The sequence below is a fragment of the Alternaria atra genome (genome assembly GCF_907166805.1).
Source record: "Alternaria atra isolate CS162 genome assembly, contig: 25, whole genome shotgun sequence".
In the NCBI taxonomy this organism is placed as follows: Eukaryota; Fungi; Ascomycota; class Dothideomycetes; order Pleosporales; family Pleosporaceae; genus Alternaria; species Alternaria atra.
The window spans coordinates 4,598,172-4,623,683 of record NW_025091323.1 but is presented as its reverse complement, the minus strand read 5'-3'; the positions used below and the strand labels follow the sequence as shown (position 1 = coordinate 4,623,683).

The window sequence follows — 25,512 nt, the reverse complement described above, 5'->3', positions numbered from 1 at the left end:
ACACTTTCGAAAGAAGAAGAAAGAAATGCTCCTAAACGCCGCCCAAACCCATACCCTTGTCTTCCGGTAGTAACCAATCTGCTCCTATCTCCCATGCATATTTTATTTCTCCTTCAATTATCCAGTAATCCAAACACATGCCCCTCTACATCGAGCTCTTATGCGATACCACCACCACCTGCGCCTCCAGCCGTTCCACCCTGTGCACCTCCAGCATCAACGCCAGCTCCAGTCTTGCCAGCTTTCCGACGCATGCTCTTGCTGCGGTGCGTGTAGTAGTTGTTCGGCTCCTTCATCTCTTCCTTGTCCAGGCGCTCTTGGCTGGGCTGAAGCTTGCCGTTCGAAGCTTGTTCCTTGACTTTGCTGACCTTGGACCCCATTGTACAGGGATTGTGTGTTTTGGTGGGAAGGGCGAGTAGCGCGGAGGTTGCAGGGGGGGAGGCGGACTTTTCGTTGCTCAAGATAATTACACTGGTCTCATGTTAGTATTTGTGTCTCCACAGAAATTGTTGCTCCATCCTGTAGGTCTGGGACATGTCGCGTGCACGACTCACGAAGGACTGTCTACTTACGGTGGAGCTGGATGCGGTTCAGGCTCAGGTTTACTGGGTGGACGCGAGGAAGTGTCGATAGATTGGGAGTTGTATTGTGAGGTTTCTAGCCTATAGAATAAAGAGTTAGGAGTTGAAAGACAATAGAGAAACCATACCAGATGTTTCAAGCAAGGGTGCATACGTACGACGGGGATGACGTAGGTGGTTGCGGCCGGACTTGCTGATCGGCAGGGTCTGGTACCTGGAAGTGGGGCGCAGGTGCCTTACCAGATCGGGACAGGATGATGATTCTGATTGGAAATGGTTAATGAAACAGTCACAATCTTGGTATGACTCATTCAATGATAGATGGGCGTTGGATAGGAAGGACTCAATACATACGGTGGTGCAGCTGGTGGTTCTGGGTCTGGAGGACCATGTTGACGGGTGTCGCTCCCAGTGCTCAATTCTGTGGAGTTTGTGCATGTCTTTGGCTGGTAAGACATTGTACTTGAGCACTGAAGATATCGTATGGACTGCCAGAGTAGCCTATACACTTTTAAAAGGAGAGCGTGGGCTTCGATGACAGACACGGCATGCAGAACCATGGAAGAGTGTAAATCGGTAAGAGAAGACTGCTCAATATTGTTCATAGCACCGAAGTTGGCTTGAGAAGAGGTCTGGGTAAGAGCTGGCGAAATGGTGATCCTCATGGTTTCCATCTTGTTGATAGACCGGAAGGCCTGCCATCCCGACTCTTATATACGACATGAGGCCTCTCATCTCAGCACGAGCTTTGCACCTTACCAGCTATCTTCTACCGACTCGCGACCTAAGTCACTGCCTTGCCAGCAGCACTGTACTCTTTCGATTTGGCCCCATGATCCTTTCCAGTTCTTCATCGACGAGTAGGATTTGTCGTTTGCAAGTTGAAGACGCGCTAGAGCCACGCTGGAAGCTCGGCCAGAACGTACAGTTCGGATCAAGGGCTATGTTTGGTGGCCGTGACCCGCTTGAAGTAGGGTATAGGAAAAGTCATTGGAGCAACGCGTTTGTAGTCAGATGGAAGCCTGATGAGGCTCAAGTCAAGCTTTCTCGCATGTCTCTGAATAGTGACCCATTTCGGTATCTAGGTGCGAGGCAGCATCGTCGGCAACACGGGAGATTGAACTAGGTATATCAGGCGAGCCAATTCCTATTGTCGGCTTCAGTTTGCTCTTTAGCTTGAACCAAACGGATCGCATCCTGAGCAATGCTATAGGCAAGTGGCTGTGCGTGGGGAGCAGGCATGGTGTAGTTTTGCTTGTACGGTTAGAACTTCCGTTCGTGGGACGCCTCATAGGGCCGAGAGGGAGGCTTACTATAGGTCGCCACCCTGGCGGTGTTGGCCATTATAAGGCCCTCAATCATCTGCGATGAAGATGGAGAGAAAGAGGAAATTGTGACATTAGTGATGGAATCAGGATCGGAGATGTTTGGCTGTTCGCGACTGCAGCATGGCGCATGGATAACCCCCACTTGAGGTTCGCTACACGCGGCTTGCACCTGCCGACCTGCCCTCAACTGCCTTGTGCCAACACCAACACCGTTACTGCGCTTAGCTATCACTCTTCTCATCACCTCTCGCGAATAGCCATCCTCCTGTCGCGATACCTGGTGACGCATCATTCCTATTGCTCACACGCCTCTACCGCGGCCAGTTCCGACATCCATGTCCTTGGGAGCACCGAAGCCCACATCGCTCAGACATCAGCGGCTTATCTCAGCCGTAAATAGAGAGCCTTCGCGGAGCTACGGCATTGGTCCTGGAATTAGACTCGTATTCCAATCATGTCTGCCTCGCCGTAAGGTAAAAGTCATTGGGGGCCAATGGCGGTGCACGCAGAGCCCAGTTTCAGGGCCGCCACCAAGTTCTTAACGGCTTCGTCTGTGCTACTGCTTATATAACCACTAGTAAATTGACTGTAACTAATTGACTGGTTCCAAACCCAGCAACCACACAATCTCTCGCAATTCTATATCATTAATAGAAGGCTCAGCTGAGGTCTAGTCCTTTTTTCGACCGGTGAGTTTCCCGTCTTACTAGAGATCACACCGTCACCACAACACGTGTGTGTTCGTCACCACAGTATCACGTTCTATGTGCTTACGTATGGGGTCTGACGGACTCGACGTGGGATTATATTCAAACGGAGTGAAAAGGATTCCGGACGAGCGCATGTAGCGGAATACGGCATGGGTATGATCTGTACTAGTAGGTAAACATGACTCCGAATCTCATGGTGAAAACCATATCACTTCGTCGTCGATAGATTAGATATCAAATCCACTAATCAAATGATCATTGTTTGCTAAGTCCTGAAGCCTGCGGAAGCGCTGTTCAGGTGAGTGATCGCACTAGCTCTCCAGTCATCTTCTTCCAGACTCAAGCCATTCCTCCTGAACACCATGTTTACTGCGCTTCTGTTTGTGTATGCAGGCCAGGTCAAATTAGAGTCTAGAGCTGCATATTCCGTTAACACCAGTTTGTAACGTGGTAGAACAAAGTACACATACCATAATGAGCATTCGGCGAGAGCTCGTTGACGAAGCTCAACCACATTAGGCTCATGCGTTTACTTAGTTGGAGATACTCATCGCGTTCCTCTGTGACATTAGATGCAAGAAAGTTGAGTTCATGTCCAACACCATTGACATTGCGAAAGACAAAAGGAATCTCTGCATAATGGGCAGCACCTAGGGTCTCGGGTGAAACACCACTCGGCACAGTATCAAAGCGATAGCTGTAAGCAGGAATGCCGTGTTTAGCCCACATACTGGTATCAAAGCGTCTCGGAGCGATGAAGAGCTGATCTCCTCTGAACAAGGTGGCTCTTCCGTAGAGAGCCCCGTAATCCGGACGGGGCGAAGGCAGCACGATGCCGAGAGAACTTTGGATTTCTCCTGGCGACAATCGCTCAAGGTACTCAGCGACAACAGCGTCAACGGTCGTGTTGGCTACATCTTTGCCCAAATATCCTGAAATGGCTGTTCGAAACTCAGTGGTACTGTTTACACTTAGGCCTTCACTGATAGCGAACGAGGTTCCTTCGTTCGTGTTCGTACCAGACAGTATAGGTCGTTGTATAAATCTTCCCTCTTTCAAGGCCCCAAACGGGTTCTCTACAACGATATCTCCGTCTTGAGCAGGCAAGTACGATACTCCTTGGAAAGCGGCTTTGAGCGTTTCGACAGGAGTGCCTCTCAAGCATTCGAGTGTGTCGTTTGAGCCTATACAGCGAGTCTGATTGAGCACGTCGTTGTAGAGGCTATCCTGTTCCTGCAAAGATATAGCCAGGCCGATTGATGCCGGTCCACCACTCTGGACTATGCCTGCGCGGAAAAGGCCGTCGTCACGTCCTCCATACGCGAGAAAATGGGCTCCAATAGATAACGCACCCGCAGATTCGCCTTGTATCGTAACTTGAGATGAATCACCACCGAAAGCGGCAATGTTATCTTGGATCCAACCCAGTGCCAATCGTTGGTCGTGCAATCCTAGGTTCGTAGCTCCGGACTGGCGTAACACGCTACCAGGCAAGAAGCCAAAGCCGGAAATTCTGTAATTGATGGTGACTCCGATGATTGGTGCTCCAACGTTAACCGATTCTTGTACCAAAAAGGACATGTTATATCTCTGATCCGCGCCGCTTCCCTCCTGAAAGCCTCCGCCATGTATGTAGACAAGGACAGGAAACTTGGAGTCGTTGTGGGCACTGGCTGGCCGCACAACGTTGAGAGTCAAGCAGTCTTCGTTCTCCTCGTGAGAGAATCCTGTCTGAGAAAACACGGGCAGAACTAGAGGCGCGGAATGGCACCATGGGCCGGTTTCGATAGCATCTCGCTGCTCCCAGGGGCGGGCAAGGGGCTCGGGACGTTTGTATCTAAGATTCTCAATAGGTGGCTGGGCATACGGAACGCCTAAGAAGAAGTCCTGGTCGTATTGTGTGTTCCTGACCCCAACAAGCGTGCCATTTGTTGTGTTGACGATTGGTCGGAAGGTGGAAGCAGTTGTGGTACATGCCAAGAGATGCAACAACAGTAATCGGACATTAGTCTTTGCCATCTGCAACTAATAATGAATATGATTGATATGGGCCAAGAGATGAATTGAAACAGATCAAATATATATCAATTTGGTAGAGACCGACGGCATCTCTATTCACCTGGTGGAAGCCGACGGCATCTGTGATCATCCAGCGGAAGCCGACGGCATCCGAAGAGAGTCTTTTCAGAGATGACACGGTTGATCGCAAGAAGTCGGTCCGATACGTGGATGAAAAGGACATATCCGACTTGGAACCTCTGATCGGGAGAGGGTTGGTTGTGCATAACCGGGCCTGTTGGAAGAGCCTCCATGTCACTTTTGAAAGGACTGAGCAACTGCGGGGAAGCCAAGATTGAGCAAACTTGGGCTACGTCGGTGAAGTCCAAGGAGCGGGGTGGTTAGAAAATCGTACTCTCCGTCCGTTCAACGGAAGACTCCCCTCGACAGGATTTGCACACGACGCACTATTACCAAGGCTATCTCCGACCGTTCATGAAGGAGGTTGTAGGTCAGCTACAGCTGGCAAAGGTCTGTTCGACGGATAGCAGTCGAATCTGTTGTCAGCCATGTCGGGTATTTACGAGTCATGATTTGCTCCCCCAGCATTTGCCAAAGCAGTTGGCACAAGCAGTAGATGAGCCGATTCGCTTGTACAAGACTATAGAAGGACGTTCGAGTATTACCTACCAACAGTTATCTCGCGGTCAAGCACCAACGCCGTGGACGTGCTGTAGTAGAAGGCATGTATCAGTTCAAAGTATGCTTAGCTAGGCTCCAAATCGACGATCATCATCCGTAATTCAGCCATAGCAGCACGCGTATGCTCTTCCAGGACGCAAAGTCGGTTCAGAAGACATGATTATCTTCCGGAAGGTCGCGCTAGAAGTCGTTGGGGAGATTGAGAAAACCACGCGGAATCCAGTACTGGTGGCGGCATTATCAGGTAAACAAATGGCATCCACCGAGGATAGAAACGCTCATTGTTCCTTGCGATGAAGAGACGAAGTAAGAGTACGCGATGGCACAATTCGCGTGGCAGCTGCAGCCTGAGGCATGCATGCAGGGGCTGGCTCGCTAATCTGACATCGATCTGGACCCTCCATGTTTCAGGAACCATGTGCGTCACCGATCGGTGCTAAACAGACGCGAAAGCTGAACGCGTCGAGGGTAGCATAGCAGCGATGGCTTCATTTCTGCTCCTTTCAGGAGCCCTCCAGTCTTACGTCCATCCGGTACTACGAAAAACGCATGACATTCGCACATGCGCGGTATCAGATCCACAGCCTCCCACGCGCCAACCCATTCACACGAACACACACATCCCATCTGTGGTCGACGCCATCCTGCCCAACTTTCTCAGCGAAGAGTCTAGCCATAATGCCACCAAAACGTAAAGCGAGCATTCCCCTCAACGCGGCATCTGCAAACAACTACACCGATGTATCCGGCGACGCACCCAACAAGCGCTCGCGCATTGCCAAACCCCTCCAGAAAGCCTTCACAAACGGCGCGCCACCCCCAGAAGCGATAGCGAGAAACACTGAAAATGGGGCGCCTGGACAGGCAGTGAAGAACGAAGAAGGAGGCTTTGATCACTCGAGACCGGAAGAGAGGGCAGGTATAGTTGACAGGCGATACTATCCTGCTGAGATGAGTAATGAGCGATGCGCCCTGTACAATGCAAATGAGATACCGCGGCCAATTGAGGTACTGGGAAAGACGCTGGAGAGCACAAAGCATAGGCGCCAAGCTATCAGGGAAGCAAGTAAGGCGCAGTCCGGCGATGCGGTGGTACACTGGTTCAAGAGGGATCTGCGGATCAGAGATAACACAGGCTTGTCACAGGCTGCCAAACTAGCCAAGGAGAAAGGGGTGGGCTTAATAGGCGTGTGGTTCATGAGTCCACAAGACTGGGAAGCTCATCTGGTCAGCCCGCCGAAGTGTGATTTCGAGCTGCGCTCCGTAGACTCACTGAAGAAGGAGCTCGAAGAATTGGACATCCCACTCTACGTTGAGACAATTCCGGAGAGAAAGAATGTAACAAAGCGACTCGTAGAGTTGGCGGAGGATTGGAATGCGAAGAATGTGTTCTGCAACCTGGAGTATGAACCTGACGAGCTGCGGCGAGAAGAGCGTTTAGTACGCAAGATGCTGGAGAAGGGTATCAACTTCGAACCACAACACGATGACTGCATTGTACCGCCTGGAAGTCTTAAGACGGGTGGAGGGAAGCAGTACGCGGTGTATAGCCCTTGGTATCGGGCATGGGTTGCATATCTTCACGCCCATCCGCATCTCTTGAACGAGCGACCGATGCCTGAACGTAATCCTCCCAAATTCCGCCAAGCTTTCACTCAGCTCTTTGACTCCAAGGTCCCTGACCTTCCAGATTGCAAGTCGTTGACCCCTGAAGAGAAAGATCGTTTCCATCATCTGTGGCCCGCAGGCGAATCCGCAGCCATTGACCGCCTCGAACGCTTTTTGGTGGAAAAGATCGGCAAATACAAGGACACGCGCAATTTTCCAGCTAAGAACAGTACAGGACGCGTAAGCCTGCATCACGCAGCTGGCACGCTAGCGGCACGAACCAGTGTGCGTATGGCAAGGGACGTCAATAGTGCGAAGAAGCTTGATGGTGGTAAGGATGGTGTCAAAGGTTGGATTGGAGAAGTAGCATGGCGGGACTTCTATCGGCATGTCCTTGTACACTGGCCCTACGTTTGGTATGCTTGGTCCTTTCGCCTAGTCTTACGAAGATGCTAACACAACTTCAGCATGAACAAGCCCTTCAAGTTCGAATACACAAACATCGAATGGGAGTACAATGACGCACACTTCCAGGCTTGGACCCAAGGTCGCACAGGCTATCCTATCGTCGACGCAGCAATGCGTTGCCTCAACCACACCGGCTACATGCACAACCGCCTCCGCATGATCACAGCCTCCTTCCTTGCAAAACACCTCCTGCTCGACTGGCGTCTCGGCGAACAATACTTCCTCACGCACCTCATAGATGGCGACTTCTCGTCAAATAATGGCGGCTGGGGCTTCAGTGCATCAACCGGCGTAGACCCACAACCATACTTCAGAATCTTCAACCCATGGATACAGTCCGAGAGGTTCGACGAAGAGGGAGAGTTTATCAAATTGTGGGTACCAGAGCTCGAGGATGTGGAGGGGCCGGCTATACATAATCCTTATGCTGCGGGTGGGAAGGCAGCACAAACCGCGAAGGCGAAAGGCTATCCTGAGCCAGTAGTTGAGCACAAATTTGCGAGGGAGAGGTGTCTGGCGCGGTATAAGGCAGGCATCGGGAGGGAGACCGCGTGAAGACCTGACGATACAACATAAAGACTCTTCGCGACTCTTCGCATTTGCAACTCAGCCGTGGTACTCAGCAGACACAGTGCACATGGTCTTTGCTTGAGGATAAGCTTAGATCCCGCGGTCGTTGTAGAGTCACCATCTCTACCGTGGTCGAGTATGGAGATAACCACTTCAGGCGAACAGCCTAGCAAACCACTATCTCCAAAGTTTTAAAATTCTATGTACGACCCCAGATTCCAGCGCTAAGATCCATTAGGTTTGATCGCGAAGACTGGTAGAAGGACAAGCTTAGCTGTGTATATTGAGTCTCACTTTTTGGTGTTGGTGATCTGCAACGTGGGGGAGATGAAGGTGGAGAGAAAGATGTGGTGTGGGAGAAAGACTGGGAGGGGATGGGAGAGGTCGAGAGGATTGTGGCTCGATGCCGGTGGGATACCTGAGTTGGGGTGGGAATGGTGGTGTGGTGATGTGGTGGTGAGGGTTTGGAGCACTGGTTGGCTTGGTTCTGGTGTTCTGTAGAATGTAGAACATTGTACAACACTGTTTTGCAGCGTCTTGTTATGCCTTTTTCTGATGTTGAATCAAAGTGATCAGGCGCGAGAGCGACAAAAACTTCGGTCTTACGCACCGGTACGAGTTCTTCGAAAACTAGATCGTGATAGTAAGAGCTTTCGAAAAAGGACGGTGTAAGACAAGAAGGATATTATTAGCTGAATGCAAGAGCCAAGAGCATAGACTAGCCGTATTTGGACACGCCATCTCAGCACAGATATTCGCCACCCGCGGTGTACGGATGCCATCCTTCGTAATCATCAATATCCGCCATTTCACTTGAGAAGACTGCCTGCATAGTCATGTGAGTTTCTAGGTCATGCAAATCTCCAATTCATGAGCGTTGGTCGACCGTACTGCCCACTGCGGAAATATTCCCGCATCTGATTTGATCGTCAGCCAGGCAACGGCTTTTTGCAGGCATCATACCATAGCATTCCCAAAACAAACGGCAAGCACATCTGGACTCTTCTGGGGTTCTAAATACAACCCACATAGTCATCACTAAAAGTCTCTCATGACACAAACCGGGAAATGCGACACGTGTCGTCAGCGGAAGGTCAAGGTAAGGCGCCCTCTGACAGGAAGCAACGTAACTCGTAGTGAAATTGAAAGCCGTTGGGAATGGAATAATCTTTTAACTAATGAACGTACAGTGTGATGAAGATCGACCCAAATGCAGCTCATGCAAGAAGAAAGACCGACCATGTACCTACTCCTACGGAAAAGCTTCGGTATTTGTGGTGCAGGACCCAGTCCAGTTGACCAAGCACGGAAAATCAAAAACCGCACCCATCACATATTCCCTGACCTCTTCTGGTGAAGACGCTGGCTTATCTTCAACAAAGTCTTTGGATCTCCGTGTTACAACCGAAAGGCACACGGAGGACGGACAAGGCTGCTTCCAGACCCTAGCACTAGGCTCGAAGTTTAAGAGCCATGCCTCGAAGAAGAAGATAAACAAACAGCAACGTGCGCTTGAGGCTTACCTCCGGAAGCTACGGGAAGAGACAGCCCTCATATCTTACCAGCCATCCTCTCCTGAAACCACGTTGATCGCCCGATATGTTGGTATGCTGGGACCCGACCCTACGGGAAAGCAGCCTTTTGAGATATTGGGAACCTGGATACAGTCCATACCTTCGCGCATCGGTTCAAACAGAATGCTAGACCTGGCTGTTGAGTTTTTGGTTGATAGCTATGGGACGTTTCGAGATGACATGCACTCGCGGCGAAAGGTCGCCAAAGCGTCGAAAGCCAAAGCATTGAAAGAACTTCAGCTCGTTGTAATGAGCGCGGATAACAAACCAACGTATGATGTCTTGTTAGCAACAAAGTTGCACTACGCTGCGGAGGTGAGCTTGCATACTGTAAGCTGTAGATGTTTTACTAATGACTTCCAGGCTCTCTTGGGGCTGGATACCATGTACCACGCCATACATGCATTCGGTCTCGCCGAACTGCTGAGGTCGGGATCAGTGTCGGAGGTTGATGATGAGCATTTCTGGGATCTGATCGACAACACTTATATTGACGATGTGAGTATCTTTCTCATCTCTAACGTTTGGTGCTAATGTCAATAGGTGAATGAGGCGATGTTGGCAGGCCGCACGTCCGTATATTATAACGATTTCTATTTGTCAGCTACATACCCGCCACCGATCGACTCTAGCGCAATCGTACTATCGCCATCGCAAAGAGCATCGATGGCCATTATGCACGTCTTCATTCAGTGCCCCTATGCGGTATCCTTGATCCGGAACGCCATCGCGAACCCCAACGACACGAGTGCCCTTGCGACCGCCATGTCGCACCTAGAGTGTCTGATACAAATTGATCTTTCACAACATGTATCTGAACTGATGCAAACATCAGTTTCTTTTGTATCTATACCGCCATCGCCGGACATCGCCGACCTGATGCTTGATACGTTAGAGTTCGACTCAGTACGAAGTATGATTCTCTGCACAAGATACTGGATGTTGCAGACGGTACTTTGCGGTCTTGCGGACACGTTATATCGACACTTCCCGATCGAGGCTGGATTATCGCTGCTTCCGTCGCCTCAGCAACTACGAGCCATTGATATTGATAGCGCACTACATATCGCAAAGTCGTTAAGATGGGCAAACTCTATTTCTCAAGATCTACCACTTGTAACACTACGCTTACACACGCCGCTTCAGATGACGATCGGCCCATGGCACCGCACGATACGAGAAATCACTACCCAACGATCACGATCTGCCTCACCAAACATCCTCCCCGAGATTGCTACAGAGCTATCACGCGCCGAGCGCATGAAGGCCTGGGTGATCGGTCAATGCAACTTGATACACATTCAGTGGAACGTATCCGTTGTCGATGAACAGCCCCTTCTGGAAGCTCTCGATACTATGGCTGGAGAGAAGATACCAGATTGGCTTCCTATACGTGTGCGCTTCGAAGCCGAAGACGGCGAAATGGTTATGAAGTTGGACTACGAGAATAAAACAGGAAGCTTCTCACAGAAGATTGATGTCAACACTGAGCCCCCGCCCAAAACACGAATGCCGCATCCTGGAGCTAAGGGCCAAGAATGGCAGAGGAAATACCTTGCAGTACAAGAGCTGCCGCTTAGGGGTGGCCAGAACGAAGGTACGAGGCAGAGTGTGACCTTTGACAATAAGCATAAGAATGCGTGTTTGGCTCCGAGTTGGACTACCAGACCTGTGGACTTCATCCACAGCACCGGGAGGAACTTGTGCTCAACTTCTGGGTGGTGGCCTGAGACACCGAAAACCTCCACAGTCTTGCTAGATAGCACGCACAAAGCCTCAGCGTTTTCGCGCATGCCACGTCAATCTAATACGGGTGTTGAGGGTACATTCAGAGAGATAGATGGTCACCCGTGCTTGGCGTCAAGTTGGTGGCCGCAGACACCCAACAAGTCATACCGATAGCTGGGAGGTATTCGAGTGCAAATCAATTGGTGTTCTCATTGCTCTCATGACATCGTGACAACTACATCGCTTTTCCTTCTGTCCCTCTGCGAACCTCAATCCCCGTGTCTTCTGCAACCACATCCTTCCCATAATCATGACACCAATTTCTACCCTATCGTATCCACCCACGGGCATCTTAGAACCCCTTGTATCCTTCACCTGTAGTACTGTGGTACTCCTGTCTAAAAGGCGCATGTACGAAGTCAGTGTATGTCTTACATCTAGTTCATATAGGGACATTTATACCACATTCCAGTCAACTGCTGCGCGCCACACTTTTAGCACACGAACTGGTGCTGAAACTGCGGATATGGGCTCCGTGGAACGTTGTGAACGATGTTCGCGGCACAACATGCGGGATTGCAGCAGATGTAGGTGTAAGAGGATGTTGGTGATGACATTGTTGTTTATGGTAGTAGCTGGAGGTGGTTTTCTTGGTGATGCGAAATGGCTTTGTGTGCGATCTTTGTATGTGGATTGATGCGATAAGTGCGCGTTATGGAGTTTCAGTTTGGCTTTGATATTGTAGAAACTGCTTTGGTAGTTTCTGAAGGAAAGTCATAGATTGCGCAGGAAATAAGCCTTTTGTATCAACGGTGAGGCTGAAACAGCAGTGAGCTGTGTTGGTGAACATGGAGTATGAAGTGACAGACACGCAGTGAGTCTCCTCGAAGTGGCCGCGTCGAGAATAGCGTCACCACTGCTTTTGTATGCCTACTGACGTTGCCGATCCAGTAGTCACTTGATTTGACGTACTCAGTGACTCGTATTCACAACAGTGACACCAATTCTTCAGTCTTCCGCGTTGCTTTAGGTCTATTAATGAATACTTCTACAGAATTATGAGAGGGCGTAACACAACGTATATCACTACGTTAGCATGCAGAATCTAACCCCTGGGGCTTCTGCTTGAGCTGTTGCTTTACTTCTTTGTGTACCTCGCACCCTTTAGTGTCTTTGCTTCCGCCGCGACAGGCAACGCAGGTCCGTCCGTGCTGTATAAGAAAGAAGTGGAGTTTGAACTTGAGATCGGCTGGAATCACCGCATCCAGATGTAATTGCGTGTTCTCACGAGTGGCTTCTTTCGGTCTCCAGCCCCACAAGCCAGCTATGCGATAGACGTGTGTGTCTACTGTGAATCGATTCCTCTTCAAGCACCAGCCCAAGACGACAAAAGCAGACTTTGGGCCAACGTACTTGTAGCTCATAAGCTCCTTCATGGCGTCCTCGTCAGTTGCATCCAGAAGATGGTCGAGATTCCAGCGCCCGTATCGTCGCTTGACTTCATCGAGAATGGACATGATGATCTTAGTTTTCCTGATGTGGAGACCGCCACAGCGGATAGTTTCTTGTAGTTTCTCTGGTCCACCTGCATGTATCTGATTGTAGGCGAACATGGACCCGTATGTATCCTTCATGCTATCCATCGCGCGCTTCGCATTGCTCCAACTCGTGGCCTGACTGAGGACTGCGACGATCAGAGCGTCTAGAACGAACGGGATCGTTTCCGGTGTGTTCGTGTCCTCGAACTCAGCTTCCACGGCGTCATTGTGGAGTTTGTAAAGGATATCATATGCTAGCTGGCATTCGCGGTTCGTAGGATGGGCGAAGTTCGGGTATGGTGTTGACGTCGCGTGGGCAGACCACGACTTCCACTTCTTCTCCGCTCCAGCCTCGTCATCTACCTCAGGGCTGTCCGGCTTGATACTCTTGGTCTGGTCATCCTTGTTCCGCTTCTGCTCCCAACCTTGTGCCGTACCAACTTTCTTTACAGAACGGCTTGCTGCTTGACTCTTGACGCGCTTGCTGAGGGTCTCGTCACTGGTCGAGGAATCAGAGTACCTCCTTTTCACTGCACTACTCGCTGCCTGTTGCGCCGTACGTGTAGCCGCTCTCGCTGATCGTCTTAAAACCATCCTACAGAATAAGGGCTAGAGACAGTCGCAAGTCTTCTAGGTCATAATGTGAATGCGCTTGCATTTAGGGAGTACTCCGGCGGATGTGTCGTAATAGGTAGACACTAATCCGCACACTGATGTCGTCATCAGTTGTGAACCTGAGCCATGCGCCCCTGGTAGAGAAACTCACTAATGGTTCTCATGCAAGCGTCGGATTCCGCGGGCGCTGAGATCTGGATAATGCGGACGCGCTGCGGCGCGTCGGAGGTTCGGCAATAAACCCATTCTTCGCCTGTGAACCCACCGCTCGGCGTTAGACCCACAGGCCGACCCAACCTTGTCTCCAGGATGCCAATGCGCAACTATCCGATGACCGGTGGGCAATGACAGGCTAAAAAAAATTGAATCCGGAGTAACATTCAGTACACTGGAGTAAAGACTAGATGCACAGGCCAGACCCGCATCTCGGCAACTGGAACTTTCATGGGAGACAGCACAGGGAATAGACAGCATCCGGTCTGCAAAATTACTCAACATCCACTCGATGAAGAGAAAGAAGTGCTTGTGTGCGAGATGCTTTAAAAGCGATGGCGGTACGGAGTGGTCTCCCTGACTTCGAGACGAACACCACTATCTTAGCACTCAGCTCAACACCACTCAACAATCATGATTCGCGCTCCTTTACTTCTATCAATGCTGACAGCAACGGTCTCTGCTCTCCACGACTTCACTCCAGAGATCTCATCAACAGTATACGATGTATTCGTTCTCCCAATTCTCATAATCACGGATCAATACTAACATAGTTTGCCAGGATAAATTACCAACACAACTCTCGTTGCCCAACTCCCAATTAGCTGCTGAGGGTTTCAACTCCTACTGGTTTTCTCACTTCCTTACCACAGCCAACAACACTGAGTATGTACTTCTGTCTCAAGCCGTTGTACTTCCCACGAACGAAATCACCATCAGAACTTCCTTGCTCGATGTCGGTAACCCAGAGTCTTATTGGCAGAGTTCAAAGACCGTTGCTCTTCAGGGTAATACGGCATCTGAGAATGGACAGTTAAGCATCAAGGGAGAGGGGTTCGAGCTGTCAAGTAACTCAGATGATAATCTTGCAAGCATGGTCTCTCGTGGTGCAAACGGTCAGTACGAGTACAATCTCACAGTCAGAGCAACTTCGAGGGTGATCTTGAACGCTGGAACCGGCTTCTTCAACTGGGGGAAGAACAACACCACGCAATGGTCTCTCCCGAGTTGCCAAACCTCGGGTACGCTGTCCATCGGCAACTCGTCGTACCAAGTCAACAGAGACCGCTCAATGACCTGGTACGACCGACAGTACGGTGCAAATGGTCCTGACGGCGGATTCACCTGGTTTGGAGTCCAATTCCCTGGTTCTGATATCAGAGCAAGCATCTGGCTCTCCGACAACGAGGATCCTGAACAGCGTCTCCGCTTCGCAACTGTTCGCACTAATTATGGATTATCAATCATTCGATTTACTGCGACTGTCAACCCGGACGATGCCTGGACGTCGCCAAAGTCCAACACCACGTATCAGACAAAATGGTTTCTTGATTTCGACAATGGTGACTTCTTGGAGGTCAGCAGTGTGAGGGAAGACCAGGAGATCTACGCGCAAGGGTTCATGGCTGCTTCGGCGTTCGCGTCTGTGAGGGGACGATTCTTTGGGCAGAAGAAGGGGTTTGCGCTCGTTGATGTTGTACCTGCTGCGTAAGCAGATGGAAATATTCTACGGGTCGCGTCATGGGTGGGATTGTGGCGTCGCATCGCTGTGAACCTTCCGGATGTTGACATAGTCACACACCGTAAAGTTAAATAGAACGTAACATTCTCGCTTGTGTTTTGTTAGAGGCTTTCAAAAGTCATCAAAAAAAGCTGGTCAACGTGTGTGTTCTAGGCGTACCAAGGCGCAATAAACGTCGTTAGAGTTGTTCTCGCCTATCCCGCGTAGCCTTTGTGCTTGCGAATGAAATCATGCAAATCATGCCCCGAGTCACAAGGAGCGGGTTGGAGATAACGGCAGCTCTGATCTCCCGTCCGTACGACTGTTAATAAAGTCCTCGCAAGCCACCAATACTCCTGGGCATGCTTCTCGAACCCCAGGTGTGGCAAAATTTTACCTTCATTGTCTAGGCTCACCACGTTCCACAGACTTTTCCATCGATCGGTCGCACGTAGCATAGGCTCTATCGTCATGGGAGCCAAAAGGTTCATCCTAGCTGTCATAACAAGAGATAGTAACGCTGCGATTGGTCAGCTATAGTCTTGTAGTGGGGGTAAAGAGACGACGAACCGCAAATGAGTATTAGCATTTCTGTCGGTGAGATTCGCTCGTGTTCCTTGTCGTTAGGTCGGCAGGGAGGTCCAAAAAGAAGGCGCGATATGAGTTCGGGCAGCGTATTAACTCGGGGTCTCGGAGGTACAAGTGAGGCTGCACGCTCGAAGTCTACGGCTGACTCAGCTTTGAAGAGATCCTCATCACATGGGGGATTGCCCGTCATCTCAGCGATAGCGACTTGTGGAGGGTTGTTGAAGAACACTGATAAAGTTGCGTCGAATATGTATGTCCATATGCCCGCTCTGTGATTGCTGTTAGTGGCGACAAGGACAGAACGCTAACCAGTTTTGGGCACCTTAATCGTATCTCATCAAAGATGAATCCTCGCCAGTCATATACGTCTTGGCCCATGATCAAGTGTCGTCGCTGGTACGCAAACAACCCCGAAGCTCGCACAGCGGCAATTAGTGTTGGAACTCTCCGGAGTCGCATTCGCCGCCGTGTAACAAGGTCATTGGTGTTGTTCAAAAACACCAAGAACAATAGACCTGCTTGGAGCAATTCAAGCTCCTCGTTTCCAATGGAGGCCGGAAGAGGGAGCTGTAGCATTTGCCGAGAGTCCAACTGATCGAATATGTATGTTTCCGCAACATAGGAGAATTGCCGTATCGCGATGGAGCTATCCGAGTTATCAGAAGACATTGACCCAAAAAGAACGAGTACCAGTAAGAGCGGAAGTGATGCTGTTTGTATGTCGAATGTTGGCTTGTGCAGTATGGGAAACGAATAGTGGAAATAGCGGAAGAAAGCCCAAACGAAGTGTCTCACATTACCCACTGTGAAGACGGCTTCCGCAAGTTGGATGTCGAAAGTGGGCTGGACATCGGCATTTCGTTCCAACATCGAGTTGTAATGAGTAGATAGTTGGTGTATCAGTTCTCTCACACGGACTTCCAAAGCGTAAGCGTCTTCCAGCTCTGGCGTTAGACTACCGCTTATTATCGGAGATATATACTCGAAATCCTTGCCTGACATCAGTAATGGGAAGCCAAAGAACACAGAGGGAACGTCAGCAAGATCGAAGAACCCCTGGTCGTGAGCCATATGTTGGTCTTCCAGATTTAGCTGTGTGTGTGCTTCGCCATCTGGATCATCAAGCTCGGCAGCTTCTGCGGCAATCGTTGCAGACGGACGATAGCCTGATGGGTTTGTGAAGTTTAGGAGAAAATCGATTGATATTCCTCCACGTTGCCCACTAACACTGGCTCCTGTGTCGCCGGCCTGACTGTGGCTGGAGCCCACTTCGACCTCGGAGTGTGGTGTGGCAGGTGAAGAGGCGTGGTCCAGCCGTTCGTAGGTGCATGCTGTGCCACTAGAGCGGCAGCGTGTACAGGGCAGCTTGGTATCGCATGACAGCTTCCGTTGTGAACATCTATCACAGGAATGGCGCTTTCTGCCACGCTTCAAGGTAGGCAAGATAACCTTGTGGTCTTGCGCACAGCACTTCTGCATGTGACGCTGAGCGAGGTCTCTACTCTTACGTTAGTTTCCATTGATATGAACTTTCCAGCCAGAAGAACACGCCGTCTCGAAAACTGTGCCTGACATGACGGGCAAGTCAAGTCTTGCCTACCAAAATCTAATCATTGTGAGCCGAGAAGTACCGCTTGAAGAGGAGATTCTCACGTGTCGCTTCATGCCGACGCAGGTGGCTATTGGTTGAGTATGCCTTGTTGCATATCGTGCAGCGGTGCTTGCCGGAAACGGTTGTTGTGCGTGGGGAAGGCATGTGCCGCGAGTCGACTCTCGCATGTGAACCCACGGGAGACTGTGGGTTTTATTCCGGTGGGGTGATCGCAGGCGCATCATCTAGCGTCTGAATCGATCGCGTTCGGGCCGATAGGTCCAATCTCCGACTTATCGATATGTGCAGACGCGACAAAAAGATGATTCATGAAGGCCTTAGCGGCCTCCACGGCTTCCGAGAGGCCCATACAGAGCTAGTGTACGGGACAATGCGCACAGGCATTAGCTTCGATTTTCTGAGTGAAGATGCTGACAGTTGGTCCGCTTTCGATGTTGGTAGCTGAGCCCAAGACGCGGTGGGTTCATTACCGATCTTAGAACCCTTGCAAAAAGCCGATGGGATGCATCAAGCAGTATCACGTTATGCTATCTTAATGAAGACAGCTCATAGTAAGTCCCTACTGGAACCTGTGCAAGATGTAGGTATGTAGCTCATTGCTGACGGCCGTTTGCAGACAAGCGATGAACACCTCAAGATACACTTATCGCGACCTCGACGAGTTGAAGAAGTTCTCTACCACGTCGCCGCTTCGTGTCATTGCATTAATCGACTTCGACGCTTTCTATGCACAGTGTGAAGTTGTTAGATTAGGTCTACCACCCACAACACCATTGGCTGTTCAACAATGGAACGCCATCATCGCGCTCAACTATCCTGCACGTGAATCTGGTCTCAAGAGAGGTGCGTCGATAGAAGAAGCCCGGAGACTCTGTCCGGAGATCGTCTTGCAACACGTCGCAACATGGAGAGAGGGCGAGACAACATGGGCATACCGCGCAGATGTCACAAAGCATATGTCGACCGACAAGTCAGCCCTAGATCCGTATCGCCTCCGGTCACGCAAGTGTTTCGAATTCATTCGCACCTTGTTGCCTAACGAGCCTGTTCAAAGAGTCGAGAAAGCTAGTATTGATGAAGTATTTCTGGATCTGTCGGCCCAGGTACACCAAATCCTGCTCCGACAGTTTCCGGAGCTTGCGGAGCAGCCAGCCCACATGGAGCAATATCTTCCTTCGCCCGGCTTTTCCTCACTTTTGGACTGGGAAGGCGACCACGTCGTAGATCTTGAGAGCGCTGAACCGAGGCCAGATTGGGATGATATCGCCCTCAACATCGGAGCCGGCATCGTTCGACGTATTCGTGCTGAAGTCTGGAAGCATTTCGGATACACGTGCTCCGCAGGTATCGCGCGGAACAAGGTTGTTGCTAAGCTTGGTGCTGGCTTCAAAAAACCCAACCAGCAAACGGTAATCCCGACACAAGCTACATGTAGCTTTCTAGCTATTCATGTTGTCAAATTTACCAAGATACGTGGGCTAGGTGGCAAACTCGGTCAACAAGTCATCGACGCATTTAGCTCCGACCGCATAGATGACATTCTACGCATCCCGATCGAGCAACTGAAAGCTAAGTTAGGCAAGGAGTCTGGATGCTGGGTGTATGACGTCGTTCGTGGCAGGGAAACAAGTATTGTGACATCGCGACTTGTAGTCCAGTCAATGCTGTCCGCAAAAACCTTCGTTCCGAGCGTAGGTAGCTTCGAGCAAGCCATGAAGTGGCTTCGCATATTCGCAGCAGACCTGATGGGCCGTTTGGATGAGCTGCAAAGCGAGTATCCCCGCCAGCCAACCGTAGTTGCGCTTCATCATCACATCAATGGCCGTTTTGGTCCAACGCGATCAAAGCAAGCCACAATACCGTCAGGTAGCAGAGTCGACGAGATGGCCATATTTGCTTGGTCGAAAGCTTTACTTCGTCAGATTTGTGAGGAAGGGGTAGCGTGGCCTTGCGCCAGCCTATCTGTCAGCATATCGGGATTTCAACCTCTTGTTACGCAGAACCACCGCATCACCTCGTTCTTCACTACAGGACCTGCGAAAAGGAAGCGCGTGAGTGATCCGTGTGAGGATGAAGATGAGCAGCGAGAGCAAAACAGGGGTCGCAAGGAAGGTGGCCGCGAATATTCATTGCAAGAGACGGAGGTAGCCCGCGCATGTTCCGAGAAGAGTAAGATACGGTCGCTGCCTACCATGTCGCATGACGTGCAAGTCGAGGATATCTTGCTGTACAGTTGTCCGAAATGCAGTCAGAACATCCAACCTACGAAAGTGCTTGAGCATCTCGACTGGCATACTGCGCTCGAGATACAAGAATCGGGAGAGTGACGGCCTCACTCTTTGATCCGAGGGATCGACTCCCTAAAGTATGGAAAGATTCACTTGGTATATGCGCAGTATCTAGGCATCTCTTTGGCAGTGTGCACGCTTTGTATACCCCTCGACCATACGGCAAGATCAGTAAAAGCCCTTCCGCGCACCGCCCTTGCCCCGCCCTTCTCCCCAAATACAGCATATACTCAGACTCTCACACCACCCTTGCGCCATGTATCCCTCTAACTCCTTCTCTACTACGAGCAAATCATCTCCGTCCTTCTCAATACTCATCGCCGCCTCGCCTCTGATCTTCAAGTCTGAGTTCCAGGCTTTGATCTGCTTCTGCGTTGCTTTCTTAAACACGCGTATCGACGTGTTGGCGTTCAAGTACGCGGTGAAGTCTTCAAGAACGATGGGATCATACATGAGGATCTTCTCGTGCCAGGTAGGCTTCATGGGATCTGTAGTAGGAGGTAGCGAGCGGATATGCGTCGATATCTGTGAGAAAATGCTTTGTTTGATATGAACCCACTCTAGTAGGTTGCTTGATATGCGGTGTATAGGTGTCAGAGCTGGGTCAGCCGCCAGCGACTTGGTCTTGGTCGTAGTGCTTTTTTTGGTTTTACCAGGCGAAGTGGTGGGTGAGAGAGAGATCAAGGGTAGAGGTTCAGAATCAACATGTTTTCGTATTCGTGGTGATGTAGGTGAAAGTACTTGGAGAGCTTCATCTTCAGAATCAAGAATTTCTTCAATGTCAATGAAGCGGCCTGACCCTCTTGGTGGGGTTGAAGGCGTCTTAACACTGGTGTTTGCCTTCACCTTGGGTTTCGGGGGTAAGGGCTCCAAAATTGGTGTGGAAGATGCCGAGACTGACGTAGGTACTGCAGGGTATGACTTCGGTAGCCTTCCGCGCTTCTTTGGTGAGCTGATTTTGCTTGGTGGTGCTGAAGCTGGGGGTCTTAACTTCAGAACAGGTGATTTTCGCATTTGGGCGGAGGGTGGGAAGTCGAAGTCATCAATGTCAACAAAGCTATTCGGTGATTCGGCGTTTTGGTTCGAAGGTGGCGGCACTTGCGTGAAGTTGTCAATGTCCTCGAAGCTCGTATCTTCCATTGGACGATCGTTTTTATGAAGCTCCAAAGTTGGGGAGGCACGGGAAGTGGCGTCGAGTGGCGTTGGCAAGTCAGAAGATATAGGGATTGCTGGAGGGGGATCTGGAGGTATGTCGTCGATATCTATGAATGTAGATTGATCATCAGACTCTGCGTCAGGCACGTCGATAGTGCCGTCCATGAGCAAAGGGATGTCTTGCGTTCGATCTGGCTCTGGTATATAAACGTCTTCTCGGTGCTCAAGCATACCGCCTTTGTCATCTCGTGCACTCGCAGCCCAGAGCCCTCGTTTGCCTTCAACCCTGCTGAGCCGTGGCCACCGTGGCGGTGCGCCATATGCAAAGATGTCAAGATTGTTGACGTCCTGCTCCGACTCCTTCATTGCAAATTGGATTTGGCGCACCATGGTGGGTGACTCCTCGAGCGCAAGCTGACTTGATGTTCCGAACAGAACATCTTGATTCTGCAAACGCGACATTGCAGATGAAGGGCTGAGCAACTTCTCCGCAACAGGCTTAGGCTTAGCGGCAGCTTTCGCAGATGCTTTCTTCGATCTCGGCTTAGAGTCGGCCTTCTCTGTACCTGACTTGGAGCTATTGCGCCTCCGTACTGGCTTCTTCGGTACTACGCTGCCATCGGTTGTGGCCGTGTCGTTCAATGGCACCGTTGTTGTAGTTGTTGAAGACCGAGACTCAAAGAAGTTGCTGGTTACATCGTTCGGATTCGGTTCTGCATCCTTCAATGCATACTGTTCCGTAACAAGATCCGTGATCGTACGTGGTTTCTTCTTTGGTGCTTTACCCTTCTCAGGCGAGGAGTCTCTAGAGTTGGCCTGGTTGCTAGGTATCTCGACGAGCTGCCGATGGTGGTCAGCAAAGTTGTTCCACGCTATAGGCCCAAGCAAGTGGGCTTACCTCGATTCTCCGACGCTTAGTCGCTGCCGCTACTTCCGTACTTGTGTTGGCCGACTTCGCGGTGACTTGAGCAGATGGTGACTGTGTATAAGCAAAGTTGGAGAGCAGATTTGTGAAGGTACCATCAGCGTTATGCGTTAGCGCCTTGTTTTCCTTTCCGGTTGAGTCGGTGAACGGCGATGGGATTGTTGTGTCGGGTGGCGGCGTCCAATCTCGTCTCCTTACGACAGCCTCCTCCAAGTCTAATCCTTCTGTAATGGAATCTGGCTGACGCTGTTTTGGCGCAGCCTTCGTCTTCGGCCGTGGGCTTTCAGGCACCTCCCAGATCGATGGATACTCGATGCGAGCATCTTGAGCCTCTACAGAAGGCCGTGTTGCCGACCCCTCGCCTCTGTCTGCTTCCTCTGGGAAATGCGCAGACACAAGCGGCGTATCTTTGCCCTTACCCTTCCCGTCTTTGCCCGCCCCTGCTTTCACTCTTGTGACTCTTGGTTTCTTAGGCTTCGGCGCAGACTCTACTCCTCCTTCATCGCTTTTCTGCTTCTTTGCACGCGGCTTCCGAGGCCTGCCCGACTTGGTCAGCTTCGGCGCATTGGAGGCTTCGTCCGTAGGCTCGACCGGAGCTTCTGACGCCTTCTCGTCGAAGAAAGGGGACTTTGTAAGTCGTTGTGCTGGGCATCGGAGTTCGTCATCCGAGTTGAGGATCTCTTTGTCTGATTTGGGCTTCGGTTTGCGCGCTCGAGGCTTCGTTTTGGGCTTCTCGGATCCGTCTGCAGCAGCAGTAGTAGTAGCCTTCTTTGTAGACCGCTTTGTAGGCTTCTCCACAACCAATATAGGCTCTACATCAACCTGCGACTCCCGCCGAGAATGCGCTTGTTGTATCGCATCGAAGTCGTCGTCAAGACGGCTCGTGAAGTGCTCGGAGCGTATGAGGCTGCCAACGGTGGCAAATCCTCTCACAGCACCATCAGGAACGGGAGCTGCTCTTGCGTTGCCCTTCGACGCGCCGGTTGTCGTTCTCAGTGGGCTCGCAGGAGGAGAGAATGATAGAGGCGAGGATGCAAGCATGGCGACGCGACGGGAGGGGGCTTCATATTGCGGGGAAGCGGCCGGCGGACTTGAGCTCAATACCACCACATCGTAGGTATTGCCTGCCATTCTGAGGCGAGGAAGGAGCCTCCAAGCAGCCAATGCGGGCAGTTGCGGAGGGGCGATCCATAGACTCAGCTCGGGTAGTTGGGAAGGGTGCAGTATAGAGTGGCGCTGGTTGGTGATTCGAACAATGCACGGTCTTGGAGTTAGATGAAGTTCATTGCTGCAACACCGAAGTCTCTATCACCACGTCCCGAGCCATTGCCCCTCCACCGACAAAGCATCAACATCAATTTTCTGCAATAGAGCCGTAATGCTTGTCGGGGCCTCACGATTGCTTGCTGATCATTGTTATCGAATTGATGAGCTAGCCTCCAGGCGCGTACAACTTCAATATTGCCGCCGTGGACGTCCTTCTACATTCGTGGTAGCCACCTTTACCACCCCCCGCCTCCGACAGCTATAGGGAGCGACTACGGGGCTCTGCAATGGCTCTCAGAATCTGCTCAGCAAATCTCCGCACTTTTCGCCAATCCCGTCGGTACGATTGAGTTGGATATGTGGAGCTATCTCTACAAGGCCCCAGCCACCAAGCTCAGGGCTTTAGCGTCTCCGGGCCTTACGAGAAGACGTGCAAAGAGACCTCAACTGCTCTCAGTACGTACCTTTTACACACTGCCGAATTTGTTGAGCCTTGCTGCCCCGCTCCGGCTGGCCTTCGCCGCTACTCTTCTTATGTGCCCATCACCCAATAAGAGGGGATGTGGCAGTATGTTTCTGATACATCGGGCTGACAGATCACAAACTCAAGTTGAGCGTTCGTAACAGCAGCAACGTGTCCCTACGAACTGGCTCTGGGTGCTGTTGCCGAGACCTTTCCCGAGAAGAGTAAAACGACAATGTTAAAAGGTTACCGCACCCTAATAGTGCCCTCGCAGACTGCCTTGTGAGGGATGGCAACCTGACCCACTCTCAGACGCCCCTCGCATAACCGAATATGATCTCCTTCGTTCGGTGTCGCCAAACGACACCGAACGAACGAAGGGCCCGGCAGTGCGGAGATACTGAATGAGAGACTCAGTCTACGTCAAGCGACCCTTTAAGTATGTAGGCCAACAAGAGAAGGACATATGAGCTTCGCTGCATCGACTTGCAACTGGCCTTGAAAGTGTCAATACATGTTTTGATTTAAGCTGTGCTTGGGTCATGCCGCGTATAAGCTGTCAAAACTTCCGAGGGGTCGTCAGCCATTGGCTTAGTCGTCACCCGACGCAGGCACCGTTCAGCCAATCTCGCTGTCGAAAGGGTCTGTGTTACGACGATACAATCGGCGTCCGTCGTTAGTGTGCTGGGCAAGGTTAGCTAGACCTTGTATGGTACAGCGATTCAGGTATAACGTCTTGGAACCCTGCTCCGCAACATTACGTACCAAAACTATGAATATCAGCATGCCAAGCTGCGAAAGGAAGCATCGGAGCATCGAGAACCATCTGAGTACACTCCGGAAGCCGTACCCCTGAGGAGTCAGGTACCCACGACCTTTAGGGCTTAGATGGGATATTTGAATGTTTGCATCAGCAGCAGTGTTTGCTTCATCTGTCAGGATCACGCCCAGGACCGATATTACACAACGAAGGAGAGAAGACACGACGTTTGAAATTCATGAATGCCTAGAGGAAGTCAGCAATCTATCTCTGTCGCATGCCAATGATTCACAACTCCCCATCGCTGCATTTCGCAATACGAGGATGTATTTCAAAGGGCCTCGGAATCATCCCTGCAATTGAACCATAGCGTGGATTCGCCTGACAACCTGGGCGACATCTGCTCCGGTCGTGAGTGTGCTGGTGATGGGCGCACTGAGAACTATGGTATGTCTTCTGGCCCAGCGGGAATTAGATCGTCATGGCATGAGGTCGAGCCCTCGATCTTGATCTTCCGACTTTGAACGACCCTATTCTCACGTTTGTGGCCTCCAGGCTCGCCGGAGGACAGCATCTCAAGACCAGATGCTCTCACATTACCCGGCTCTGTCAAGCTCGGTACGCTGCACATTGGACGTATGCATGCGTGTGCAGATGCACGACTATGTCGCTACAGAAAGCGAGGCAAGCCTTCGACGTGTGTGGTTCACGGAGAGTCATCTTCCCCATAGGGATGAGGTGGTCGCTCTTGCTCACCGACCGCTTCAGCCCTTGGGAAAAACCGCATCTATCTTCCCATAGCTTTGGTGAGGTTCGTAGGAGAAGACGGGTACGCCAGTACTCTCTTCCGGCGCCCGATGACTGGATCTTATGGAGCTTCCCACCGATTGAGGTATGCAGCTTGTCAAACGGCCGTGCACCTAGCCAGTGCAACTTGGGGCTGAGAGTACGTCCGCTAAAGTCGAATGTCCCGGTTGGTGGGGTACACAAAGCGGGGGTTTGTCGACGTCGACTATGTCCGTTGTAAAGTGTAGCCAACCTAGCGGGGCAGGAAACTATTGCCTGTGCTGGTTTATCGGTCATTGGTGTCCTCGAGAGGCAGGTGGAGTAGTAATTGCTGTCATGGGTAGGATGGCCGGCACGGCCACCGCAGAGCCATGGTGTCCATCATCTTGGTGCTGGACTTAGGCAGAGATGCCCGGGGCTGCGACGATCTAGAAAGATGATAAAGTCAGCAAATTTCAGACATTGCCGGCTTCGGCAGACAGGGCGGTGGTGCCGAAGGGGGTGCTTTTTGCTGCGTGGCTGCCTCCATCGACCT

The 25,512-nt window shown here is 51.1% G+C and overlaps 8 protein-coding genes across 8 annotated transcripts; 3 read left to right on the top strand and 5 right to left on the bottom strand.

Annotated features, from left to right (window-relative positions):
• Positions 1-158: 158 nt before the first annotated feature.
• On the bottom strand, positions 159-1,255 carry ALTATR162_LOCUS6607 (uncharacterized protein; the record flags this gene model as incomplete). Its single annotated transcript, XM_043314229.1, has 4 exons — positions 159-471; positions 573-662; positions 740-844; positions 936-1,255. The coding sequence occupies 4 exons, from the start codon at positions 1,253-1,255 to the stop codon at positions 159-161; spliced, it is 828 nt and encodes a 275-aa protein (XP_043170164.1).
• Positions 1,256-1,712: 457 nt separating this feature from the next.
• ALTATR162_LOCUS6606 (uncharacterized protein) lies at positions 1,713-4,638 on the bottom strand (the record flags this gene model as incomplete). Its single annotated transcript, XM_043314228.1, has 3 exons — positions 1,713-1,835; positions 1,895-1,908; positions 3,090-4,638. 3 exons carry the CDS (start codon positions 4,636-4,638, stop codon positions 1,713-1,715), a joined length of 1,686 nt encoding a protein of 561 aa, XP_043170163.1.
• A 1,359-nt stretch (positions 4,639-5,997) lies between these two features.
• Positions 5,998-11,269, top strand: ALTATR162_LOCUS6605 (uncharacterized protein; the record flags this gene model as incomplete). Its single annotated transcript, XM_043314227.1, has 6 exons — positions 5,998-7,343; positions 7,395-7,878; positions 9,156-9,854; positions 9,903-10,037; positions 10,083-11,136; positions 11,175-11,269. The coding sequence occupies 6 exons, from the start codon at positions 5,998-6,000 to the stop codon at positions 11,267-11,269; spliced, it is 3,813 nt and encodes a 1,270-aa protein (XP_043170162.1).
• Positions 11,270-12,358: 1,089 nt separating this feature from the next.
• On the bottom strand, positions 12,359-13,399 carry ALTATR162_LOCUS6604 (uncharacterized protein; the record flags this gene model as incomplete). Its single annotated transcript, XM_043314226.1, has 1 exon — positions 12,359-13,399. One exon carries the CDS (start codon positions 13,397-13,399, stop codon positions 12,359-12,361), a length of 1,041 nt encoding a protein of 346 aa, XP_043170161.1.
• Positions 13,400-14,047: 648 nt separating this feature from the next.
• On the top strand, positions 14,048-15,125 carry ALTATR162_LOCUS6603 (uncharacterized protein; the record flags this gene model as incomplete). Its single annotated transcript, XM_043314225.1, has 2 exons — positions 14,048-14,146; positions 14,196-15,125. The coding sequence occupies 2 exons, from the start codon at positions 14,048-14,050 to the stop codon at positions 15,123-15,125; spliced, it is 1,029 nt and encodes a 342-aa protein (XP_043170160.1).
• Positions 15,126-15,633: 508 nt separating this feature from the next.
• Positions 15,634-17,387, bottom strand: ALTATR162_LOCUS6602 (uncharacterized protein; the record flags this gene model as incomplete). Its single annotated transcript, XM_043314224.1, has 5 exons — positions 15,634-15,991; positions 16,045-17,061; positions 17,129-17,220; positions 17,323-17,328; positions 17,376-17,387. 5 exons carry the CDS (start codon positions 17,385-17,387, stop codon positions 15,634-15,636), a joined length of 1,485 nt encoding a protein of 494 aa, XP_043170159.1.
• A 570-nt stretch (positions 17,388-17,957) lies between these two features.
• On the top strand, positions 17,958-19,661 carry ALTATR162_LOCUS6601 (uncharacterized protein; the record flags this gene model as incomplete). Its single annotated transcript, XM_043314223.1, has 1 exon — positions 17,958-19,661. The coding sequence occupies one exon, from the start codon at positions 17,958-17,960 to the stop codon at positions 19,659-19,661; it is 1,704 nt and encodes a 567-aa protein (XP_043170158.1).
• A 129-nt stretch (positions 19,662-19,790) lies between these two features.
• Positions 19,791-22,743, bottom strand: ALTATR162_LOCUS6600 (uncharacterized protein; the record flags this gene model as incomplete). Its single annotated transcript, XM_043314222.1, has 2 exons — positions 19,791-21,617; positions 21,676-22,743. 2 exons carry the CDS (start codon positions 22,741-22,743, stop codon positions 19,791-19,793), a joined length of 2,895 nt encoding a protein of 964 aa, XP_043170157.1.
• Positions 22,744-25,512: the final 2,769 nt, after the last annotated feature.